Source organism: Littorina saxatilis, linkage group LG8 (assembly GCF_037325665.1).
Source record: "Littorina saxatilis isolate snail1 linkage group LG8, US_GU_Lsax_2.0, whole genome shotgun sequence".
Classification (NCBI taxonomy): Eukaryota; Metazoa; Mollusca; class Gastropoda; order Littorinimorpha; family Littorinidae; genus Littorina; species Littorina saxatilis.
The window spans coordinates 69,683,885-69,709,417 of NC_090252.1; the positions used below are offsets into that span (position 1 = coordinate 69,683,885).

The following is a 25,533-nucleotide window of genomic DNA, read 5'->3' on the forward strand; positions in this document are numbered from 1 at the left end:
GTTTTAATACTAGATCAGTTAGACTTTACATACTTCACATACTTTCAGCATTTTTATAAAACCTCATTAAAAGTGACCTGCTTGTTAATCTTTGTCAAAGTTCAAGGTCACAGCGGGGTCACATCTGGTCCAAATGTGGAATATTTTCAATTTATTCAGCGCGTTTATAGCACGAGCTTTGAAAATACACACAGTTCTAGTGTATAATGTTCACACACGATTAAAGTCTGGTTGAAAAAGTCAAGGTCACAGCAGGGTCGCGTTGAGGTCAAACATATACATTTTTCAATGAGGTTTTCTCATATGTTTTTGAAGCTAGGGCCTTGAAACTTGGCACACTACGCAAGTTAAATTAAACCTCATCAAATTCCAAGGTCACAGTAAGGTTAAAGATCCTTTAAGGATATTTTCTAAAAAAGGTGACCGCCTGGTTAATGTTTGTCAAATTTCAAGGTCACAGCAGTGCCATCTGGCTTAAACTTTGAAAAATTGTCAATTTCTTCAACTAGTTTTATAGTGTTTGAAGTCATTCACACATGATGAAAGTCTGGTTGATAAAATCAAACGTCAAGGTCGCAGCGGGGTCGCATTGAAGTCAGACACATACAATTGTCATTTTCACGAACGCCTTTTAAGCAACACCTTTGAAACTTCACACATTCCAAAGTTTTGATGTTGTTTGGTTATAATCAAAGTGTGGTCAATTTCCATGATTGAGAGCATTCAGAGGGGTCAAGTTGAGGTCACACAAAAGAGATTAAATTGTCGACACAACAGATGAGACTGGCTACCACTGTTTATTTTAATACACTTTTATGCAAATTTTAAATTGTGTTCAACCATATACACCAAACTCACCCAAACTCCTGAAACATCCAAGAAAAGGAAAAATGTGTCCAAGCAAGGAAAAACGCCATTTCTTCAAAGGCTGGAATAACTACAGAGGCAGCCGCGTCATTACACACAATGCAATTACGTCATACATCATACATTTCTATGAGTCATGTTGAATGGAATGGTGGCATGTGCCTCTATTCTAGCTAACAACAAAGCTGAAAAAATGAATATTATCTGTTTGTTTTGTTTGTTTTACCCGTACGAGACCTTTCTGTGACCTTGACATGTGACAAGGATCTACCTTAACTTCTTTAAGTCGGAGTTGAGAGTTGTGTGATGTTTGAAGGCTCTCCCTTTAAAAAAAACTGAGATAATGATGCATTTTCGTGTTTTTGATTTGCCCATGTGACCTTGAGATTCGACAAAGGTCAACAAGACTTTAACCGTGTATGGAGGCTATTAAGCCCAAAAATGTGAACTTTCAAGGTTCTTGCTTTGAAAAACTCTGAGAAAAAGGTTATGTTTTTTTTTTTACCCACACGAGACCCTGCTATGACCTTCACATTTCTCAAGGATCAACCTTGAATTCTCCATGTTGAACAATCATTAAGCAAAAGCGTTGTTTGAAGTTTGAAGGTTCTAGCTTCAAAAATCTCTGAAAAAATATGTTTCATCCGTTTTCTGAACCACATGTGACCCAGCCGTGACCTTGAAATCTGACAAGGGTCAACAAGACTTTTACCATGCATGGGGGCGATTAAACCCCAAATGTGTGTGAAGTTTCAAGGTTTCAACTTAAAAAACGTCTGAGAAAAATATACATTTTCCTTTTTGGACAATGTGTTGCACGCAAGACAACACGACAAACGCTCGTGTTATCATTCTTTTACTTTAAGGTCGACTTGCGTGCCCGCTCTTTCGCTAATCTCAATTAAAATTCATCTTAGAAGTTCGGTTTTATTACGCTTTTAATTAAGAAGATTAAACTAAGACAACAAATAGTTAGTTTTACCCATTAAACTCGATAAGGTAGTGACATTTTATGTTGAACGCAAGAAGGTGTCGCACGCAAGATCTGAAAAGATGTTGACGACATAATTTCAACACTTGATAGCGCAATCGTGGTTCGTGATTTCTTCACAAATTTTGAACACAGAATGTGTCACGTGGTTCCGTAAATGAAGTAGATCTTTGTACATGTAAATTTTGTTTTTAAAAGAAAATAACCGTTAATTACCGAACATTTTGTCGCACGCAAGATATGACGAAATTTTCAAATCGTTTTCAAAAATGCTGTTCAAAAGTTCTGCAGTCTTTGCTGGATTACTTGAAAGACAGCAGTTTGATACACCGTTATCGCTTGACGTGTCGACATCAATTCCAGAGTTTTTGAAAAAGAAATTTAGTAAATATCTGCGATTGAAAAATGTATGCCGTGATGACGAATCATCTTGCGTGCGACACCTTAAAATTCGGTTATCGAAAAAAAAAAATTCTCTCGAGATTTAGATTTGACGTTTGGTCTCGTCTGTAAAGCGATGTTTCAGGCATTCAATCAAACTAAATGCAATTCATTTGTGCTTCTTGTTATTTTTCTGTGGCATATTCAAAACACGAGGTATCACGATGTCCTTTTTCAGATGGCCGGTTTTGGCGTTATTTTTGACTTTAAACAAAGATAACTTCAAAACCGTTCAAGTCAGACACACGAAATTATGTCCACTATCTCTTCGCACATTCATCCACACACACACCAATTTTCAGCAGACACACGTTTTTAGAAACATTTTTATTGTAAAACAAAGTCGTCTTCTGTTCTGTGAGCACCTTTTGGCACTTAGTCATATCAATATTTATATTGCTCATACTATACGTTTAACCGTTCCAACGGTCTTTTCCTGCAGGTAGCAGCGTCGCCAACAGTCCCTCCCGGCTGAGCTACCGTGATGTGTTCGTCCTGACCAGAAGCGACGATTTACGTGATGACGTCACGGATGAGGCAGGGCGGGTGACGTCACCAGCTAGCGGCGTGGTGCAGGGACTGAAGGCTGCAGGTGTACCGGTGAGTGTGTTGGGGTATCAAGACTTGCTACACAACGAGGCGAGGTGGGAGGGAGCTGTGCAGGACGTGGCGGTGGCGGCAACGGACACAGTGACAGTAGCGGGGTATGGCTGGGTGAGAGGCCTGGAGCGGCGCGTGGTGGCCGTGTTACAGGGCAGAGATCAGCGTGATGATGATGTAGGGAGGACTGATGAGGTGACTGATCGTCATGACAGGCTGAATGCAGTATCACGCTGCACCACACAGCTCATCATGGTCCGCACGCCTCCTGTCACCACCACCACCACCACGCCATCCCATACAACAACCACTGCGACCACTACGACTACCCACGCCACAACCTAATACAACAACCACTACCACTTCCACCACCGCAACGACCACCGACACCACCAGCGACGCGACGACAACCACAACCACCACAACCACCACCACCATCAACAAGAGGAGGAGATTCAGGAAATGGGTCTTGTCGTGAAATGCCGCCATCAACGTCGCCCACTCCACGACCACCACTACCTCCTCCGTACATCCTCCACCACCACCATCGTCACCACCACCACCACCACCCGTTAACGCATCCCGCCGTCGTCACCTCCTCCACCGTGAGCTTCACTACCATCGTCACAACAAAAAGAAGAAGAAACAACAACAACAACAACAACAACAACAACAACAACAACAACAACAACAACATTAGTGTCGCCCAAAACACATGTGTTTTACTTCCTGGTTGGTATCGCGGATTGTTCACAGAATGTTATCACTTGGAGATTTCCTTGCAAGATTTCGTCACGTTCTATGACACAAAACAACAATTGACGTCATCGTGCTTGTGTTTTACGTCTTTCAGATCTTGGCGCGCTGACTGCCCTTCAACACTGTTTCCCCTGTTGCATTTATTTGTTGAGATGCACGGCTTTTTAATTTTCATGACACGTGTACCACTTGTGTGACCTTCACCGATGGTTAACCTGTTAAAAAAATAATGACAAGTACCGTAATGGTATATTCTTCACTGAAACACCTGTGACCGTTACCGCTGTGGTCTTTTGTGCACTTCTTCTTCTTCTTCTGCGTTCGATGTTGGTGGCCGTGCTAGATCCTCAGACCAGTGGCTGCCAGGAAGTCCGCAGTCTTACGCAGTTCGTCGGCAGGACCCCAGAGTTTGGCTCCAACACTGGTCTCTTCTTGCCAGAACTTCTGGCGTATTGTCTCTAGATGGGGGCAGTTCTGGAGAATGTGCTCCGGAGTTTGCTCTTCCGAGCCACATTCACAGTGTGCGTCATCCGCAAGGCCCAGTCTCTTGAGGTGTTTCTTCAGTCCACAGTGCCCTGTCCTTAGACGGAAAATGGTGGTTTGGCTTTTCCGGTCTAGTTTGTTGATGGGGTCTTCCTGTGGGTTGTAGTCTCCGTTTCTCTTTTTCCAGTTTTCTTTCTTCTTCCGTTGTAGAAGAGTCTTGGCTTCTTTGTACGAGGTGGAGTTGTGTGGTTGGGGAAGTCTCGCACCTCCTTTTGCCAGCCTGTCCGCTTCTTCATTGCCGGCAATGCCGACATGAGCCGGTATCCACTGGAGCACCACCTTGTTGTGTTGAGACAGGGTGCTGAGGCAGTTGTCGAGTTGCCTGGTGGGGAGGTCAGTGGGGCCAGACAGAAGGGACTGGAGGGCGGACAGGGAGTCAGTGAGGAGGACGATGTTTTGCCGACTGCGGTCTTCCCCTGCTGCGTGCTCTGCTGCAGTGATGAGGGCGTGGAGCTCGGCCCTGTAGTTCGAGCTCAGGTCACCAGCTGGGACGGAGAGGGAGGTGGTGGTCCCGTTTGGGCGACGGATGTAGACGCCACTGCCTCCATTCCTTACGGCGTTCTCTGAGGAGCCGTCTGTGTAGACGTGAGTCCAGGTGCAATGTGGGTAGCGGTCCTGAATCATCTCCATGGCGAGGGCCTTCTGGACATGTGGTGACTGTTCGCCCTTTGCTGTCAGTCCTGGTACATCTGTTCTGGCTTCATGGAAGCTCTTGCGTGGGGCCCAGACGTCTGAGACGAGTGTCTCACAGCAGTTGGGGTCAGCTTCCAGAGCTTCAGCATACTCCGTTTGGAGGTCCTTGACCTGATGTTTGAGGCTCTTTCGTTTCAGCCTGTTCTTGGTGCCCTTGTTGAGGTTTTGGTGAAGTGGGTGAGTGGTCAGTCTCTTCATCTTCTCTCCCTGGAGGACAGCTTTGTACTCTCGTCTGTCCTCGAGTGGTTCCAGGTCTGCTGTTTTCTCCATTTCTTGGATGGGTGTACTTTTCATGGCACCGAGGATGATCCTTAGCCCCATGTTCTGGACTTTGTCCAGCTTTCCTTTGTTGGTTTTGGAGGCAGTGGTCCATGTTGAGGAGGCGTATTCCATGACCGGTCTGACAGCGCCTGTGTAGACCTGTTTCAGAATGCCAGAGTTTGCGCCCCACTGGGTTCCTGCCAATTTCTTCATGAGCGAGAGCTTCTTCATCGCTCTTCCTTCTGTCGCTTCAATCTGCGGCTTCCACGTCAGACGTGTGTCCAGGGTGACTCCCAGAAACGTTGGCGTGTCGACCTGTGGGACTGCTTGGTCTTTCAGTTTCAGCAGGACCTTTTCCTTGGAGGTGGAGAGTGAGAAGAGAGTGCTGACCGTCTTGGTAGTGTTCAGCTGTAATGCCCAGTGTTCTGACCAGCTGGACACGCTATTGATGGTGTTCTGGATACGGTGTGTTGCTGTGGAGGTGTGTTCTTCTGCACACCAGACTGCAAAGTCATCCGCATGCAGGGTGTTCGAGACATGTTTTGGCACCGTTGTTGTGATGTCATTTATGTAGACGAGGAAGAGGGTAGGGGAGATCACTCCGCCTTGTGGGACACCCTCTCTCAGCTTCACGAGGTTGCTGGTCGTCCCGTCTACCATCACTCTTGCTGTTCTGTTGAAGAGGAAATCACTCAGCCACTTGAACATCTTGCCATGGACGCCCGCATGCAAAAGCTTCAGTAGCAGCCCTTCCTTCCAGACTGTGTCGAAGGCCCGGGACAGATCAAAGAACACTGCCAGGACCTTCTTTTTCTCTTGGAAGGCATCTTCAATCTCCTGCGTCAAGAGGGCAAGCTGGTCTTCGGTGCTGCGATGTTGCCGGTAGCCTGTTTGGGTGGGTGCAAGGAAAGATCTGGACTCAAGAAGCGACAACAGTCTCTTGTTCACGATCCTTTCCAGAAGCTTTCCAACGCAGCTGAGTAGGCTGATGGGTCGATAGCTGGATGGGTCACGCTTATCCTTTCCTTTCTTCGGGATGGGTCTTATAAGGGCGACTTTCCAACTCGTAGGCACAGTGCCTGTCGACCAGCTCTGGTTGTAGATGGACAGAAGGAATCGCTTTGCACCAGGGCCGAGGTGCTTCAACATTTCGTTGGAGATGCCATAAGGGCCTGGGGCCTTCTTCTGCTTCAGCTTTCTCAGTGCTTCTTCCAGCTCACGGAGGATCAGACGTTCGGTCATGCATGGGTCCAAATCAGTACTTGCTGTGTTGTGAAGTGCAGCTCGAGTCTGGCTTCTGACATCCTTCAGTCTGTCAGCAGGGACCGTCACTGTACTATCTGCCTCAAAAGCTTTGGCGAAGACATTTGCGGCTGTTTTGCCTGTGACATCTCCGGTGTTAGTGTGGAGGGTGACCTTCCTCCTCCCAGAGTTGTCCTCGTTCAGTGTCTTGGTCAGCTGCCATAGCTTTTGAGTGTCTTTCTCCATGTTTAAGGAGGCCGTTTTTTCTCTCCAGCTGTTCTGGGTTTGGCGCTGCTTTTCTTTGTCAAAGTCTGTCCTTATCTGCGAGTGTCGCGCCACATTTTCAGGTGTGGGGTCCTTCTCCATGTTTTCTCTCGCTTCGCTCAGCTTCTTGTGCAACTCTTCCAGGGCGTTGTTCCAGTACGGTTTGTAGTCACGCCGCCTGCCTCTTGGAATGGACTTTTTCGCTGCCTGGAGTATGGCGGAGTTGAACATGGAGGCGTTCCTGTCGACACTGTGCCTATCGAAGGTGATGGACTTTGTGTAGAGGTCAGTGAGTTGGCTGAAGAGCATCCAGTTGGCTTTCTTGTAGTTCCAACTGGGCGGCAGTTTCCCTGTGCTGGGGATGACCTGCTTGGCAATGGTCAGGATTGTGGGTCTGTGGTCGCTGCCTCCAAGTTGCTCGCTGACCTCTCTCTTCGTGATCTTGTGCACGTTGTCAGTGGCTATGGCAAGATCAGGTGTGCTGGTCTTCTTCCACACTCTGGAATAGAAGGTTGGGGGATCATCAGGCTTGTTGACAAGGACCAGCTGGTTTTCGATGAGCCAGTCTTCCACTTCTTCGCCTTTTGCATCCAGACTTGGATAACCCCAGCTGGGGGAGTGGCTGTTGAAGTCGCCAACTACAAACCAGTCTTCAGTGCCAGGTCGAAGACGGTGAAGTTGCATCATCTTGTTGGGCGGACTGTAGAGGTTGCAAATGGTCAGGTTTCTTTCTGGGAGAATGAGCTTCACGGTGATGAATTCCATGTCAGCATCTTCTGATCTTTGCACCTCTATGGAAGACAGGTTGGTTTTTACCAGAGTTAGGACTCCACCTTTTGGTCTGTTTTCCCGGTCAAAACGATGTGTTTCATATCCTCTTACAGAGAATCTATGGGAGCTGTTGAGATGGGTCTCTTGGATGCAACATATGTCTATTTGTTGTGACTTGAGGAACTGTTGCAGTTCAAGTTTCTTCTGTGGCACCCCTTCTGCATTCCAATGCATGATGCGAAGTTGTTGACCGGTAGCTCTATTCTGCCCTCCCCCGGTCAAAGGAAGAGGGTCAGAACCGCAGTCAGTCGCTGAAGTTGGACCTCCTTGAGGCTGGAGGCCCGGCGCCGTCCTACCCTGGCTGCGGGACACCAGGACGACACCACATCGATCCAAGGATAATTGTACGGCCATATTATCGTGGGAGCGTAGACAGCCGATTTTCTCCCCACGCCAAGTTGGCTGCTGTCTTCCGTCTTTGGTGGTTGAGGTTCTTACTCAGGGTTGCCTCCTCCCCAAGAGTAGCTGCCTTGCTGGGCTGTCGAGTCCACTCTACCCGGGTTTGACGTCGAAGTTTTCCTTCTCGTAGCCTTTGCCTTTCCCAAGGCGCACACAAGGCAGTGCGGGTTTTGAAATCGGAGTTGTCCTTCTCCTAGATGAGCGACCATCCAAGGTTAACGAGCCCCATCTGCCCGAAGCAGCTGGTTTTAAGGCGCCAGTGACCCGCCTGCATCCCTTCTCCTGTTAGTCGAAGACAGGGCCCGCCACGTGAAGGCCAGGAGCTGGATTTGACTGTCAGAGGTGTTTGGAGACACGAAGCCATTTGGAGCATTTCTTGGGAAGTAGGCGCTTATCTCTACTTCCACCCCGGCATAACAGTCCTTGGGCCCCCTTTTGTGCACTGAAACACCTGTGTCATTTACTGCGGTGTGGTCTATTGGTCTTTTGTTGCTTATGTGACGGGATTGCCGTCAACACGATAAAGTTTGCAGCAGCAAAGGCAATCCAGAATGGAATCTGGATTGTCATTGCAAATGCCAGCTTTTCCCCGTATGTCATAATGCATGAGAATGATGTAGTTAGGATTTCCGTAAGGAATGAGTTGTAGTTTCGATATGGGCGATAGCCGCCATGTTGTTTTACTCAGCAAGTTAGACGCTGGGAATAAGACGAAAAGTTAACAAACCTGTTATTGTAGCGTTAGTTGAATAGTTGAACGTTTTAAGCAGTAGGAGAAGTTATAATAAATATGTTCCCGGGTCATTAGAGCCCGTTTTAATGCTCGGTAGGAGACACGATCGGCTTAGCGACCGATGAAAGTTGTGTTCTATCGAACAACGGTCTGACGACCGGAGCAGACGAAATGTTGATCTAATGGGCGATTGAAGCTCTTTTGAATAGAATAAAATTGTAGAGCAAGCAAGTGTGTTGAAATGTTAATGAAACGATGTCTGCGGACATCGTAATTGTAGGGAAAGTAGGGATAATGAGGGATTATATTTTACTGCGGATGAGTCCGCGAGAGAGTCGGCCATTGTTGCTAATTTAGCCAATGCGAAACATCAGGACATTATTTTAGAGTTGCTAGGAAAGAAGAGGTATAAAAGACCGGAGCGAAGAAATGACGTTAGGTTTTGCAGGATAAATTTGACAGAGTAGGGTAAATTGCTAGCAGTAAAGAATCTTGAGATTCTCTTTCATCCAAATAGGCAGAGTAGGAGTACGATTAGCTACAAAGGACGATCATCACCACTCGGGCCAGTCGAATTGTCTGGTTCCGAGCGATCCAAAAGATAGACTAGGAGAAAAATCATCGTAGACAGATAGAAACTAAACCAAATCGGACCGGGTAGGTCCGACAAACATAGATAGATAGGCGGCATTAAACATTATCGGACGTATACGTGCGTTTGTAAAACCCATTGCAGTCGGGTTTGGACAGCGCATGGTACGTTCGTAAATAGGAGTAGCACTTTGAGAATAGGGACAAAAAATATCGTTGACGAGATAAGGGCCGAGGCCTGGGTTTCCCAACGATCAAACATTAGCACTAAGAAGTCTCAGACTATCCATTTGATAAAATCTTTAGCCTGGTGAGGAAAGAACTGTTCTTCCGTTTGTAGCCAGGAAAAATAAGTAGCATCCCTGTTGAAATTCTAGACACCCAACTTTAGCTAGTTAGGGAACAAACATATCCTGTATGGGATCAAAGATCAGTTAGTTAGGCGTCAGACTGCAGAACCTCATCTTAGATAGATTCGGGGGTTGGGAGAATAGGTATTTTAGATAACATCTTACTTGAGCGAAAGCGTGTGCCTGGAAGGCGAATTTTGTATCATGTAATTTGTATTTGACTTACCATTTTGTGCTGGTCGTTTGACCGTTTTGATAAATAAACCTGCTCGAAATATTACAACCCATGTGTGGACTCCCTTAATGTTTGATCGATGTTCAAGTTGATTGAGTTCCTGTTCAGTTCATAGAATTAATTGTTGACCAGTCAAGCCGGAATCTTAGGAAAAGCAAAGAGATAGCAATAGACTAGGGTTAGATTTGCATTGCACTAGGAGATAGGGAAAAACACAACGCGAGGTAACATCATAAAAGAAAAATAACATCAACTGCATGCACTAGTCTGCAACGCTGGGCAGAGAGAAACATATAGGCAAATTTATCTCTCTCTGTTCCTCTTTACAACTTTTACTAGTTCTCGCCGGCAATTAGCTTAGAAACAACAACATAGTAAGCTGTAGAATTAGGAGAACTGCCACACTTATAACACCTGTCACCTGTACTGACATGGCCTGAAACACCTGTGTCATTTACTGGTAAGACTGGTAAGACTGGAAAGACTGGTGAGACTGGTAAGACTGGTAAGACTGGTGAGACTGGTAAGACTGGTAAGACTGGTAAGACTATTACCGCTGGGTTCTACGGTGTACTGAAACACCTGTCAGTGATAGCGTTGTGGTCCATTGGTCTTGTTTGTCTCCGACAATCTTCACCCTGTACACCAACGACTGTAGAGCCACCAATGGCAAACTTTCGAAGTTTGCTGATGACTCAGCTCTGGTAGGCCTGATACAGAATGATGATGACACAGTGTACAAACAGGAGGTGGACAAACTAGTAGAGTGGTGTGACCAGAACAGCCTAGACCTCAATGTGGGCAAAACAAAAGAGATGATCACAGACTTTAGGAGAGGGGAAAAGGAAACAGAGCCACTAGTGATAGGGGGGAAAGAGGTAGAACAAGTACAAGAGTACAAATACTTGGGCTGCATCATCAGTTCAGATCTCTCGTGGTCAAAACACATAGCCAAGGTAGTTAGCAAGTGCAATTCAAGATTATACTTTCTGAGGAAACTCAAGCAGTTCAAGGTCTGCCCTGAAATACTGGCAATGTTCTACAGAGCCAGCATTGAAAGTGTTTTGACCTTCAACCTCATGGTATGGTACTATGGGGCTACTGTAGAGGACAAGAGCCATCTGGCAAGAGTGATCAGACAGGCAGAAAAGGTGGTTGGGGTTCAGTTCCCAAGCTTGGATGAACTGGTGCATAAGAGAACAGCCACAAAAGCACGAAAGGTCGTTGAAGATGAATCGCACCCCCTGCATGATCAGTTTGCACTCATGCCATCTAGGCGTAGATACAGAGCTGCAAAGTGTAGAACCTCTCGCATGCGGAAGTCGTTTATTCCATCCGCCATCTCAGTTCTCAATGATACCACTTAGTGCATGCATGTGAAACTGAAAAATGTACAATGGTGTTTTCCTCAGAGCTAGCTAGGATTGCATTGTACTCTAATGTGTCATGTTACTGTTGTGTTTTTTATCTTCATGTTTTAAAATTATCTTTACAACTTATAAAGTATACTTTTACACTAAAATTATGTTTAAATAAATTAATTATGTATGTTTAATATTATTCTTATGAAGTTTTTTTACAACTATTTAGAATAGAACAGGATGGATGTTTTGAATGTCAATCACTGGGAGCAGTCAGAAGAGTAAGAATTCTGTTTTGTTCTCACTATCATTTGCTTATGAAGATCATGATGTTGTTCTATTGCTTAGTCAGTCCTAGAAATAATGTTCTAGACCTGTCTTACCTTGCTGTTATCAGTATTTTTGCCCTCTTTCATTACGATGCTATGGTATTTCTGTGGGTCTCCACATGTGTTTGTTTATAAGGCGGAAGTGACCTCCCCTTGTACACAATAGGCCCTCAGAGGAAGCCTACGGACAGACTAGAATAGAACATGCACATAACACAGAAGGTCTGCACAGCACACACACACACAGCAATACAGCACACCGTCTTGTACCTCCCTCTGCCCTGCCGAAGTCGGGGTATCCTTTTTAATCCACCGAACAATTAATATCCACAGCCATGTGTGTCTACTGCCTCCGAACACACACGCTACAGAGCTCGACTCGATGTGCGCAGTTTCGTATAAAAATTATTTTCCAAATTTCCCCACTGTGTTTTATAAAATAATCATATTATGAAAGCACATACATTCTTATCTTAGTTGTTATGTATTTATTGTTAGTAAACATCGGCATTATTCATGTTTTACTTTAAACGCAATCATTGTTAATTATAGATCACAGGCACTTGATGTAAGTAGGTCACACACGTGTAAATGTTGTGCCCAGTCCTTGTTTTTGTTTCTGTTATTATTTTAGTTAGCAGGTCTAGTTGAGCATGTATTAAGTACTATGTACCCACTACTAGTCATTGTGCATTTTAATGGACTGATGATGTCATTTGTATGGAGTCGACGCACGTGCGAGGATATGTATGTGTGGGAGGGGGGGAGGGGGCGCGGGAGATGGAAGCTTGCTGTATGTTATGTAATGTATATATTGTGTGTGATATGTGGAAATGTGATACTATTTATTTGCATGTATGATACAGGTACAAATGTGATAATTGTAGGCTTATACTAGTGATTACTGTGTGTGATACATGAAATGTGATATGAATGCTGTTTTTATATGTTATACTCTTACTTTCTCCCAAGCGCAAGACAAATTCTTCTATGAAAATTGAAGCCAATAAAATTTGAGTTGAGTTGAGTTTGAGTTTTGTTGCTTATAACACCTGTACTGACATGGTCTGAAATACCTGTGACTGTAGCGCTAAGGTGTAGGCTTATCGCTCAGTGAAACACCCGTGATGCACGGTAACTTCCGGCTGACTGTCAATAGTTTCACTGCACACTCTGTGTCCTCGTCACCGGGACCTATTGACACATGTCGAGGAACACTATCTGGGACACACCCACGGACATTGTTTGTAGCTTTTCTAAAGAGATTAAGATTTGTGTTCGACATTTAAAGTACCGACAGCAAAGAAATCTGAGTTTTAGAAAACCTTCAACCTGTCGCTGTGATACGCCACAAAACATTGACACATTTCTCTTTTGTAGAAAACCTTCAACCTGTCGCTGTGATACGCCACAAAACATTGACACATTTCTCTTTTGTAGAGACAGACAATAAAGTATTTGTTTTTGTTCTTACAGGCCAACATTCGTTTCCAGGAGACAACACTAAATGTAGCGTTGACAGCGACACCGGGTGTATTACGGGCATTACATACATTTCTTACTTACTCACTTACTGACTGACTGCCCGTTATGCCGGTTGGCATGTCAGGCTGCAATGAAGGACGTCCACTCCTGTCTGTTCTGGGCCAGTCTCTGGATGGTACGCCACGTTTGGTTCAGGGTCTTCAGTTCTCCTTCCACCGTTAGTCGCCAGGTGTTCTTGGGTTTGCCTCTCTCGCGCGTACCCTCTGGTGTCAAGCGAAGCGCAGTCCTGATGATGCTGTCCTGCTCTCTTTGCATGACATGCCCAATCCACTTCCACCGCCTTCTCGTGACGATGGTCTCCATGCTCTCGTAATTGCACTGGGCAAGTAGCTGTTGTAATACAGGCATGAGACAACCAAGCTACATCTGTCATGCCTGCGAAGTTGACTTTCTTCTTCTTCTTCTTCTTCTTCTTCTTCTTCTGCGTTCATTGGCTGAAACTCCCACTTACACTCGTGTTTTTTGCACGATTGGGATGTTACGTGTATGGCCGTTTTTATACCGCCATTTAGGCAGCCATACGCCGCTTTCGGGGAATGCTTGCTGGGTATTTTCGTGTTTCTATAACCTACCAAACTCTGACATGGATTATATAATCTTTTCCGTGCGCACTTGGTCTTGTGCTTGCGTGTACACACGGGGGTGTTCGGACACCGAGGAGAGTCTGCACACAAAGTTGACTCTGAGAAATAAATCTCTCGCCGGTGACCTTCTAAAAATAGTAACAGAACGCCGGGAATATCCGAAGATGCCCCCTCATACTATAGTGCACCATACGAAGGAAGGGAGGTAAACGCTGAAAACATGGAGAAGATAAGGAAGAGTTATGCCGTAGTTGATCCCCCCAAAAAACCAAAATCCACCAATAACTCCCTAACCGTGTGTTTGACTGGTCCCAATTTTTGTAAGGACCGTCTCAGGAATGTATAGAACCTGTTCACCAAGTTTGGTGACGATCGGTCCGTTCATTCTTGAGATCTACTTGCGAACACAAACAAACAAACACACAAACAAACAAACACACAAACAAACAAACAAACAAACAAACAAACACATCGACCGAAACCTATACACACCCCTATACCGGGGGTGTAATTAGATCGATATTGAATCGGCCTCGCCTGACCTCCTGGGGACTCGGGACAAGAAGCTTCACAAACCAACACACCATGAAAAGCACTGCGTGTATATCCAAGACGCGTTCATGTAGATGTTGACCTGTACATTTCCAAAGTGTTGGTCTGAATACACAAGACGTCCACATTCTGGCAAACGTGTGACGCAAACAATAGATTTGATCACGCCACACGTACACGTACTCGTTCACGTTCTGAGAAAGTCCCTTTCTGGACCTCTTCAATTGAAGACGTGCCGTTACCTCTACACCAACCCAGACCCGAGTGCAAAGTGAGCAGGGATTCACATGCACAAGTCCCAACTTTCTTCATCTCAACCTTCGTACACAATAACAAAAAAAGTTCGTGACATCCATAAAGTAGCGAACATGGGCGCTTGACACGTGTCGGGCGGTGGATGTCACGTACGTAGGGTGACGGAAGGTTGACTTTTCTTCTCATACTTAGACTATACTTAAAGTAAGAAGTCTTGGGATCACATCATTCAATCAGGGCCCGGTCACCAATGCTTCCCGGGCACCATGCAATATCGTGACAGATCGTGAACAAGAGCTGTTCTCGGCGCATCCAGTGAGACACTCTTGGAAAGGTTAGAGGCAGAAGGAAGACAGTCGATTCGGAAAGAATTAAATAAGTGGGGTGAGTGTGTGTTGTGTGTGTGTGTGTGTGTGAGTGTATGTGTATGTGTTTGTTTGTGTGTGTGTGTGTGTGAGTGTGTGTGTATGTGTTGTGTGTGTGTTTGTGTGTGTGTTTGTGGTGTGTGTGTGTGTGTGTGTTTGTGTGTTTGTTTGTGGTGTGTGTGTGTGTGTGTTTGTTTGTGGTGTGTGTGTGTGTGTGTGTTTGTGTGTATGTGTGTGTTTGTGGTGTGTGTGTGTGTGTGTTATTATTACTATAAGTCAGTATTATAAGATGTCTGTGATATTGTTCAGAGTTTTTAATAAGTATATTGATATTGACATAGAAAGTATTTATATATGATGTGACACTGATACAACTGTACATCCTTTCTTATGTCATAACCTAAATATATACCTAGATGATGTGATATTGTTTAAATCTAGATTTACTTTTAAGCAACTATTTACATTTATGAACTTGCGCCTATGAACCCGCGCGTCTGCTTGTGACGTAATATGATATAAAGGGAGAGAGAGAGAGAGAGAGAGAGAGAGAGAGAGAGAGAGAGAGAGAGAGAGAGAGAGAGAGAGAGAGAGAGAGAGAGAGAGAGAGAGAAGAGAGAGAAAGAGAGAGAGAGAAAAAGAGAGAGAGAGTCTCAGTTAACCTGGCTGAAAAATATGCATTTTTACGAATTTTGTAGCGTGTCGAAGTGATACGTACACCTGCAATCACGACTCCATTGACCCCTATACCATGTATAACACAGTAGCGATTAAATAATATGCACGAATCGTAGCCTACAGCCAGGAGAATATCCTCCACAAATCTGTCTTCCTTTTTTATGTACCTTATCTGGCGTTTGTTTTGCCGGGTCCTGTACACGCACATCCCGACACATTCATCACAGACGGCACATACATAGACAGAACTCGGATTCAAGTTGGATCTCTCCGGGACACCAGCATTAGCTTCACTTGCTTCTGTCTTACAGCTACCTCTCGTTCATTCACTGAACAACATTCAAAATGCAAAAGAAAAACAAAGGTGTAATGAATCGCGGTTATGGTGTTTATAGTTGAAGGGATATAACTAGTGCTTTTTGTAATACAAAGAGTTTGTCAGGAGTTGTTTAACTTTGAGAGTGGAAAGTTTTAACAGCTCAGTAAGATTCCGTGTTAGCAACGGGCGGGTCAAACTGGGTTCGCGGCACGTGCATTTCCAACTGTGTGAGTTGTTCACGTTATAATCGCAACCGCCTGATTTTGTGAGTTGTGCAAGTTGTGATTGTAAACTGCCTGACAATTGAAAGTCATTCGACCTGGGCTCTCGGATGAGAAAACCTGCTCTTGCTTTTGATGTCAACTTTGGAAGAAAACATTTGATCTTGATGTCAACCTTGGAACCGGGAAACATTGCCGGGATGACTTGGACTTTTGTATGGGTGCAGCCATATTGGAAGATGAGGTACTTTGCTAGTTTTGTGTGAACTTGAACATTTCTTTTGTATGCGCGGACATGACTTGTGTACTTGAATAATTTCGGAATTGTATCATTTTCTTGTGCTCGGTTGGTGTGTTTTTGAATATTGTTAGTTTGTTACAGTAGGGTGTTATATTTTGTAACAGGCCGCCCCAGTCTGACTTGTGCGGGGTGGTGCCAGTGTGGCGAGGGTGCGATGGAGGCCGTAAGGTTGAAGGTTAGCTACATCGTCACCTCTACATAACGTAAAAGTTATGTTTTGTTTATTTGCTTTCTTGTCCTTGTAAATAGGCTCTGACGTTGACAATGAATGAGTGAGTTTCAAAAGGTCGTGGACAATGAATGAATGAGTTTCAAAAGGTCATGAATTGATTATTGTAAGCAAGAAAATATTTGAGAATTTGAAGAATGAGTTGATAATTGCTATGTCAGAAACAAACCAATTTGTATGTTCTAACTAAACCATTGGCTATTGTTTGGAAAGAATGAGTTGGTGAAAGACTACAAGTTCTTCTAATCTTCTCTCTGCTTTCCTAAACTTCTGAGCGGGAGTCAGATGATTGACTGTGTGTGTGTGTGCACCTATAAAGAATCTGGAAGGAGATTAATAAGGATAAATACGGATCTTCTTTATTTCAAATCTCTTACAAAAGGTTAATCAGAAATCTCAAAGCAGAATAAAAATGGCGGAGAAAACGATCTTAAACACACTCCCACGATGTGTTTTTTCGAACACACACACCCACAACACACACCCACACAACACACCACACACACTGGGGTGCTGTGGACTAAACGTGATACCAGGTCAAAGTAACCTGTATTGCTATTTGACAGTTCTTTTCAACATCATTTACGTTCTTTTTTGTACTCTTTTTAATTCAGCTAACAAAGGTGGATAGAGAGAGGGAGAGAACAGAAAAGCAGCTGCTAAATATAGATTCGAGCAATGTTTTTTCAAATCCGGCTTGCACTGTAGACAGCAGCGCGCTGTGTTGAGTGTCCCACAAAGTCTGACTAGTCTCAGGTGACAGCAGAGGATCACGCCGCCCCTGCATGTTTCGTGTCGTGTTATTAGGGCATGATGTTGAGTTTTATTCTCTCACACAGCCAGGCACATTGAAAGTGCACCCCCCCCCCCCCCCCCCCGCCCCCCGCCCACCCTACTCAACCTCTCTCTCCCACCCGTCCACCCTGCCTACAACCAAAGATCTTGTATGCTACGCAACTGACTTTGTGGTAAGGAACGCGCCAGTCACACGGCATGTAGCCTACATTAAGTATCGGAGGACAATAATTCAACAAGGGACAACATACTCTACTTCTTTTCTTCTTTTCTTCATAACCTGCCATCAAGGCGAAGCAGTCAGGAATAATCTCTCTCTTGTTCTGTCTCTCTCTTGTTCTGTCTCTCTCTTGTTCTGTCTCTCTCTTGTTCTGTCTCTCTCTTGTTCTGTCTCTCTCTTGTTCTGTCTCTCTCTTGTTCTGTCTCTCTCTCCGTGTGTCTGTCTGTCAATCTCTCTCCCGCCCTCTCTCTCATTCCCTCTTTCTCTTTGTCAATATCTCCTTCTCTGTCTCTGTCTCTCTTCCTCCCTCTCTCTCTCACTCCCTCTCTCCCTCTCTCTCTCTCACTCCCTCTCTCATTGTTTTTCCCTTCCTGTCTCTCTTCCTCCCTCTCTCTCTCATTCCCTCTCTCTCTCTCTCTCACTCCCTCTCTCTCTCTCTCTCATTCCCTCTCTCTCTCTCTCTCTCTCTCTCTCTCTCTCATTCCCTCTCTCATTGTTTTTCCCTTCCTGTCTCTCTCTTCCTCCCTCTCCGTCTCTCTCTTTTCTCTCTCTCTCTTTGTCTCAACCCCTCTCAATCTCTCTCCCTCTCACAAGTTTAAGGAGAAATAGAGTTCAGAGTGTCTTTCTTCATCAGTCTTGTCATGCAAGTTAGTAACATCTTGACGACATTTTATTACAGGGGGGGGGGGGTGTCATTTAAAATGATGCTAGTTTGATTGTTGTTGAAGAAAAAGACATCAGCTGTGAATGTTGGTGTACACGATAACCTCTAGCTTCAAGATATCAAGCCCAGAAACCCTGCTCCTCTTCTCTGTTCACGTGTGTTACTCTTGTCCAATCACTCGTACTTTGTCTCTGAATTCTAAATGTAGGTCTATCACATGATAGCAACACTCTCCACCTAAGCACATTCGCAGTTTGACAACTCACATTGCAAACACATTTTCTCTTATATTCTTTTGCTGTTGACAGGAATGTGCTACCATACCACATTGCCCACCTCAGTGTCATTTAATGAGATGCGCACCCCGGGTCATTAGAGTATGTCACGTGGTCGCTATCGTTGTGTCGACACCCCGCTACATTACACAAGGAGTCGGAATATTTCAACCAGGAAGATTTTCCTTGCGTCTTAGTGGCACACCTTGTGTTAGTTGTGTGTTGCATTTCGTCTCAGCCATTTGTGTACAACGATCTGTTCTCAGTGTGTGTATCTGAATTGCAACTTGCTTCATTACTGTTTAAGATTTTGATCACTGAATAACGTTCGTTCTGCAATCAAGGCATGAACGGGGGTGCCAGGCGGTGAACACTGCTGATTGTAATCTGTGACCGACAGTACTGCATACTTTACGTGGACAAATGTTGTGAGGTTCAGAGGGTAATAGGATCATAAGTTTGTCCCGTTTCGTAGTGTGTGATGTGTTGGGTTGAGGACTGTCAACTGTAGCGTTACAGCTACAAGACATAGTCCAGTGAAGCAAAGAGCTTGCCGCTTGTGTCTCAGAAACTTTGTGTTGGACTGAACATCTTCAGACCTGTATCTGATCACCATAGGTAAGTCTGTTCTGTCGTCCTACAAAAAAACCAAAAACATACAAAAACACACACAAAATGATGCAAATGCCCACTCACAAAAGAATTTTTAAAATAAGGCATCATATTAAAATCAAAAACCAAAAAAGGTAAGTTGTTGGAACGTTTGTTATTGACAAAACAATACGTTACAGTCACAAATATATCGTCCAAACGGTCTTTCAAATGAACAGACAAAAGAATGAGTGACACAAACTTAGCTTGATGTCATTTTCGGCCGCTCGCCAGGAAGGTACAAGCGATATAAGTTTTATATTAAAATAAAGCTTTATTTTTTGAAAGTCAGAACTTATTTTAAGAACTTGAATGAAGGTCTTATTTCTCAGATCTTATTTTAAGAAATAAGGCATTTTTAGGACAAAAGGTATGATTTTTACGGTCTTATTTTTGTAGTTGTAACCCTTTGTGCCAGCCACACTGTATCCCCAGCACAACGCCGTCACAGGTGGGTGTTACGTCACTGGTGGGTGTTACGTCACAGGTGGGTGTTAGCCGTTGTGGCAAAGAACGAGATCGGTTACCAGCCCTGTCAGATATATTTCAATTCCACTCTCCACCCTCCCCCATCCGTCCACACACACACACACACTGTATCCCAACACCTTCGTCGTCACGGGTAGGGACATGTTAGCTGTTGTGTCAGTGAGCGGGATGGTTACCCGACCTGTCCGGCACAACAAGATACACTTATGAATGTGCTGTTAGAGACAAAATAATGAATTGGCGGACGATATTGTACATTCTTAATTCAAACCAATCAACACAACAATAAGAAGAATAACGAGATCAAATTAAACTAGTACTCCAACAACAACAACAGCAGAAAAGCACACAAAATGGAGTATTACATATATGTAAATAGAGAAAATGTTTTCACATTTCGTCAAGTAAATGGTTGTTTTTATATAGACCAGGAACGACACGAAGTGTGTGAGTGTCAGTGTATATATATGGGTCATTCCATAAAGCTGTATACAATTAAAGGTGTGACACGCATGGTAAAAATTGAAACTGTCTGAATAGGTTGTTTTATGGTTTATGGGAAAGCTATAGACATAAGCCACGATGCCATGCTTACAAAAACATAAGTTTATGCTTTTGGGATACGAGGGGCGATCTGAAAGTTGTGTACCATAACACATGTGTGACGTCATAATATGGGATACGAGGGGCGATCTGAAAGTTGTGTACCATAACACATGTGTGACGTCATAATATGGGATCCAAACACACAAGGTAGATAACTAAAACCACAGTGTAGAGTAACATGCTTTATTTCCGTCACGTTCACAGCTCATTCACAACTAAATGCCGTCACGTTCACAGCTCATTCACAACTAAATGCCGTCACGTTCACAGCTCATTCACAACTAAATGCCGTCACGTTCACAGCTCATTCACAACTAAATGCAGTCACGTTCACAGCTCATTCACAACTAAATGCCGTCACGTTCACAGCTCATTCACAACTAAATGCAGTCGGGAAAAAACACAGAAACAGTTATCGGTAACAAACATGTTGCTCTGTTGTGTCAACATATCATAAACGTTTGTGCAAACCAACAAACAAAACCACTCGTGTGAATCAATAACGAAATATTGAGTCAACTTGCAGCTCAAAGATCAACACTGAAAGCCCGGAATCAGTCATCAGCGAGACAAACAAGGCTAGGTTAGCCGAAATTCGAAGGTTTAGACGGGCAGCGCTCGTCTTCGCGAACGCCGATTTTGTTATTTTGTTAACATTTTTAAAGCAGAGATTACATATACATTTTTGGATTCGGGAACTGACAAAGAATGAAATGCAATTATGTCAAAGCAATCAACTGTCATTACATTTTCTTTTTCATTAGAATTGTGAGAAGAAGAGAAACTTGTCGAGTGTGTTTCAGTTTGGATGAAAGGTCAAACGGCACGGTTTTGTTTTGCTTTAGTCTTTCAATTGCAGACGATTGGACCACAAAGAATAACCTGACACGTGACAAAGATATACCGAACACGTCTATCACACAACAAAGCATTTAAATGTCCATGTGATCCAACTGTAACATTTAAGTGCGATAAGTTGTGATAAGTGGCCTGCGTAACATTCGTCCCTTGTTAATAACGAGACATTAAACGCTCCACGCCTGCTGCGTTCCAAAACTTAATGTAAAATTGTTCATGGAAGTACCTTCCAGCGATGTTGTCAAACGTCGGATGCAATAGAAACACAACATTTGATGCGTTTTTAAGTGACAACTATCATTTGTTACAATCCAGTGTAAAGAGAAATAAAAGGAAACGAAGTATAGTGGCGGCACGCAAAAGGCAAAATCACATTCAAATCGAATCGATTTGACACGGCGCACATTCAAACATGTTCATTACACACCTGTAATGTCTGCTTGTACACACAGTGTCATATTCATTACACACCTGTAATGTCTGCTTGTACACACAGTGTCATGTTCATTACACACCTGTAATGTCTGCTTGTACACACAGTGTCATATTCATTACACACCTGTAATGTCTGCTTGTACACACAGTGTCATGTTCATTACACACCTGTAATGTCTGCTTGTACACACAGTGTCATGTTCATTACACACCTGTAATGTCTGCTTGTACACACAGTGTCATATTCATTGCACACCTGTAATGTCTGCTTGTACACACAGTGTCATGTTCATTACACACCTGTAATGTCTGCTTGTACACACAGTGTCATATTCATTACACACCTGTAATGTCTGCTTGTACACACAGTGTCATGTTCATTACACACCTGTAATGTCTGCTTGTACACACAGTGTCATGTTCATTACACACCTGTAATGTCTGCTTGTACACACAGTGTCATGTTCATTACACACCTGTAATGTCTGCTTGTACACACAGTGTCATGTTCATTACACACCTGTAATGTCTGCTTGTACACACAGTGTCATATTCATTGCACACCTGTAATGTCTGCTTGTACACACAGTGTCATGTTCATTACACACCTGTAATGTCTGCTTGTACACACAGTGTCATATTCGGTCGTTGGGGAGTTATAGGCATGATGGCGTAGTTTGCGGTTGGTTTAGGAAGCGAAATGTTACGCAGCAAACCGTAATTATCGACCGATCTAAATGCACACTTTAAACATGTGGTGGGGCAAACAACTAAGTGCATAATTATGTAACACTAGCTCAAAACACAACGAAGATGAATGTCAGGGGTTTCGTGGTCGTATTTCATTGGCAGCCACACGGATACAACAGAACAAGCTGTAAGAATGTCACAGTACCGGCGCCGTTTTTGACCCCATTTTCGTGTTTTTTTCTTCAACAAAAGACACCTACCAACCAGATGGTCTCATTGATAATATTATCACCTACCAACCAGATGGTCTCATTGATAATATTATCACCTAGAAACCAGATGGTCTCATTGATAATATTATCACCTAGCAACCAGATGGTCTCATTGATAATATTATCACCTAGCAACCAGATGGTCTCATTGATAATATTATCACCTAGCAACCAGATGGTCTCATTGATAATATTATCACCTAGCAACCAGATGGTCTCATTGATAATATTATCACCTAGCAACCAGATGGTCTCATTGATAATATTATCACCTAGCAACCAGATGGTCTCATTGATAATATTATCACCTAGCAACCAGATGGTCTCATTGATAATATTATCACCTAGCAACCAGATGGTCTCATTGATAATATTATCACCTAGCAACCAGATGGTCTCATTGATAATATTATCGTTCTGTTTGATCAATGTGCAGTGCGCTGATATCTTTATAACAATTGAGAAGCAAGAGTAGCATCCTGCAGTCTAACTCTAAACTCAAGACCCTGTAGTGGTACACAGTTTTGAAGAACGACCCATATATGTAGAGCGATTTAGCGAAAACTACTTGGCAGATCTTGGTCAAACTTTACATACAAGATGTCCTGGTGATACCACTACAAGTTGTTTCCACTTTTCTAATTAATGTTTTTGATGACGTCATATTTGGCTTTTAGTGAAAATTAAATCAGCACTGTCACTTTCTTTCTTTCTTTATTTGGTGTTTAACGTCGTTTTCAACCACGAAGGTTATATCGCGACGGGAGCACTGTCACGACCTCATTTGTTGACCACATTGATTGAAAGTCTGGTCAAGCAATCTGTGACTCAGTCGAAACTATGAGACTGCATTTCAACTCAGAAGCTTACACATTAGGTAATCAGTTTTCTCGTATTTTCTAAAGTTGTCATTCACATTGAATTTTCACTAACAGTTTCAAAAATGTTTGCTTTTTTTATGGACTCAAAGTCTACACTGGTAAATGTAAAGAATGATTTTGTGTTTCCGTTTGTGAGGTAACCCAGCACGGTTACCACCAGACCCTGTCCAACTTGCTTTAGCTCCATCCGGTTAAGTTTTCACATATTGATATTGACTGTGTTAAAACCAAACCAAACGTGTATTCCATTTCTCGCACAACAATCGCCACAAAGACACATGGATCCCCGCATCTCGCAAAGCTGAAAGCTCAATGATGCAAAACTGAGAGCGACTGTTCAAGGCGTGCTTTGTGCGTGACAGCAAAGAACCAGTTTCTTATCAGCCAAAGAACACCGTTCAATGACTGCATGCCCCAGAAATCACAAAAACTGTCGAATACCATCTTCCGTTAAATAGCGTGCCAGGCAGCGACGTTAAAGGGCTTTTAGGACAGTTTGAATGAAATAACACGACCAGGAAGTTTGTAGTTGGGGTACAGATTGTTGTAATAACTGTTCTGACGAATCTATGTACGCGATAATTTGAAAACCAAGTTTCCTTGTTTTTGTCTGTAGGTTGTACTTTCTGTGGCGGGTTTTAGAACTTTCAGGAAGTTTGCAATACATTTGCAGAAAAGCATGAGTGTAACTTTCAGACATTTTTCGTGAAGAATCTATTGACTCTACGCAAAAGGTCCTGCAAGTTTCAAAGCAGTCCATTTGGTCATTGCTACAAAGCAGTTCATTTGGTCATTGCTACAAAGCAGTTCATTTGGTCATTGCTACAAAGCAGTCCATTTGGTCATTGCCACAAAGCAGTCCATTTGGTCATTGCTACAAAGCAGTCCATTTGGTCATTGCTACAAAGCAGTCCATTTGGTCATTGCTACAAAGCAGTCCATTTGGTCATTGCTACAAAGCAGTCCATTTGGTCATTGCTACAAAGCAGTCCATTTGGTCATTGCTACAAAGAAGTCCATTTGGTCATTGCTACAAAGAAGTCCATTTGGTCATTGCTACAAAGCAGTCCATTTGGTCATTGCTACAAAGCAGTCCATTTGGTCATTGCTACAAAGCAGTCCATTTGGTCATTGCTACAAAGCAGTCCATTTGGTCATTGCTACAAAGCAGTCCATTTGGTCATTGCTACAAAGCAGTCCATTTGGTCATTGCTACAAAGCAGTCCATTTGGTCATTGCTACAAAGCAGTCCATTTGGTCATTGCTACAAAGCAGTCCATTTGGTCATTGCTACAAGATAGCGCTTGTTGTCAATCCTCGTCAAATTGATGCAAACAGCACCCTTTTCGGCCAATTTCAGGGTTGACACCTGCATCAGTTGGAATGGCTTAACACAAGAAGGAAGCAAGATAGCCATACCAACCTGTTCTGGGGAGTTCATTGATTGGACTTTCTTTTCCGTGTCCACAAATGGCTGACTTTTGTCTATTCTGAATTTGTGTCGATTCGTGCATTGGTAGCTTATCGGGTCGATTGTTCGTGGTAACTTTACTTGAACAGGTGCAATGTGACCATGTGAAAATAATCTCTTACCAGGAAGATAGCCGCGTCAGGGTCCTTAAACGCATTTAATTACATGAGTATGAATTGTTCAGTTGGGTTACAATAAGTGTCACAATATTTCCCAATAATTAAGTACACGTGAAGTCGGAAAAACCCGCATCTGAGTAAGCCATGAGTTGATCTTGTTACAAAAACCCTATCAAAATATTCACTTGCATAATTATATGCATGTAGAATGTTCCCTCACAAACGTGGAAATGTCCAGTCTACTCATTGCAAACAGTGCCTTGTAGGGTACTCTCACACACAGCGTCGTTCTGCACAAAGGACAGACAAGGTGTTCGTGGCGACGTTTCCCCCCCCCCCCCTTTCCCCTCGATGGTGTCAGTTTTGTTGTGACGACGAATGATATCTCTAGACGGTATAAAGTACGGGTGGGAAGCGACCTGTGTCAGTTTAGCATATTGCCCGATCAGATCCGCTACAGCTCCTCTAACTTCGGACATCAACAGTTGGCTGTCTCTTGACTTCGATCAGTTTGCTCACTGCTGTAACTGACAATAAACAGTTGGCTGTCTCTTGACTTCTATCAGTT

General features: G+C 43.7%; 1 protein-coding gene and 1 long non-coding RNA gene across 2 annotated transcripts in view; one reads left to right on the forward strand and one right to left on the reverse strand.

Annotated features, from left to right (window-relative positions):
• Positions 1-3,814, forward strand: part of LOC138974871 (uncharacterized) — an 11,141-nt gene extending 7,327 nt beyond the window's left edge. Inside the window, exon 7 of the mRNA XM_070347598.1 lies at positions 2,742-3,814. Within this exon, the coding sequence (XP_070203699.1) occupies positions 2,742-3,244 (503 nt within the window). The 3' untranslated portion in view covers positions 3,245-3,814. The remainder of the gene's footprint in view (positions 1-2,741) is intronic.
• An 8-nt stretch (positions 3,815-3,822) lies between these two features.
• LOC138974884 (uncharacterized) overlaps positions 3,823-25,533 on the reverse strand; it is a 30,632-nt gene continuing 8,921 nt past the window's right edge. The window contains exons 2-3 of the long non-coding RNA XR_011458427.1: positions 10,237-10,382; positions 3,823-3,958 (exon numbers count right to left, since the gene is read on the reverse strand). This is a non-coding gene — a long non-coding RNA (uncharacterized lncRNA). The remainder of the gene's footprint in view (positions 3,959-10,236; positions 10,383-25,533) is intronic.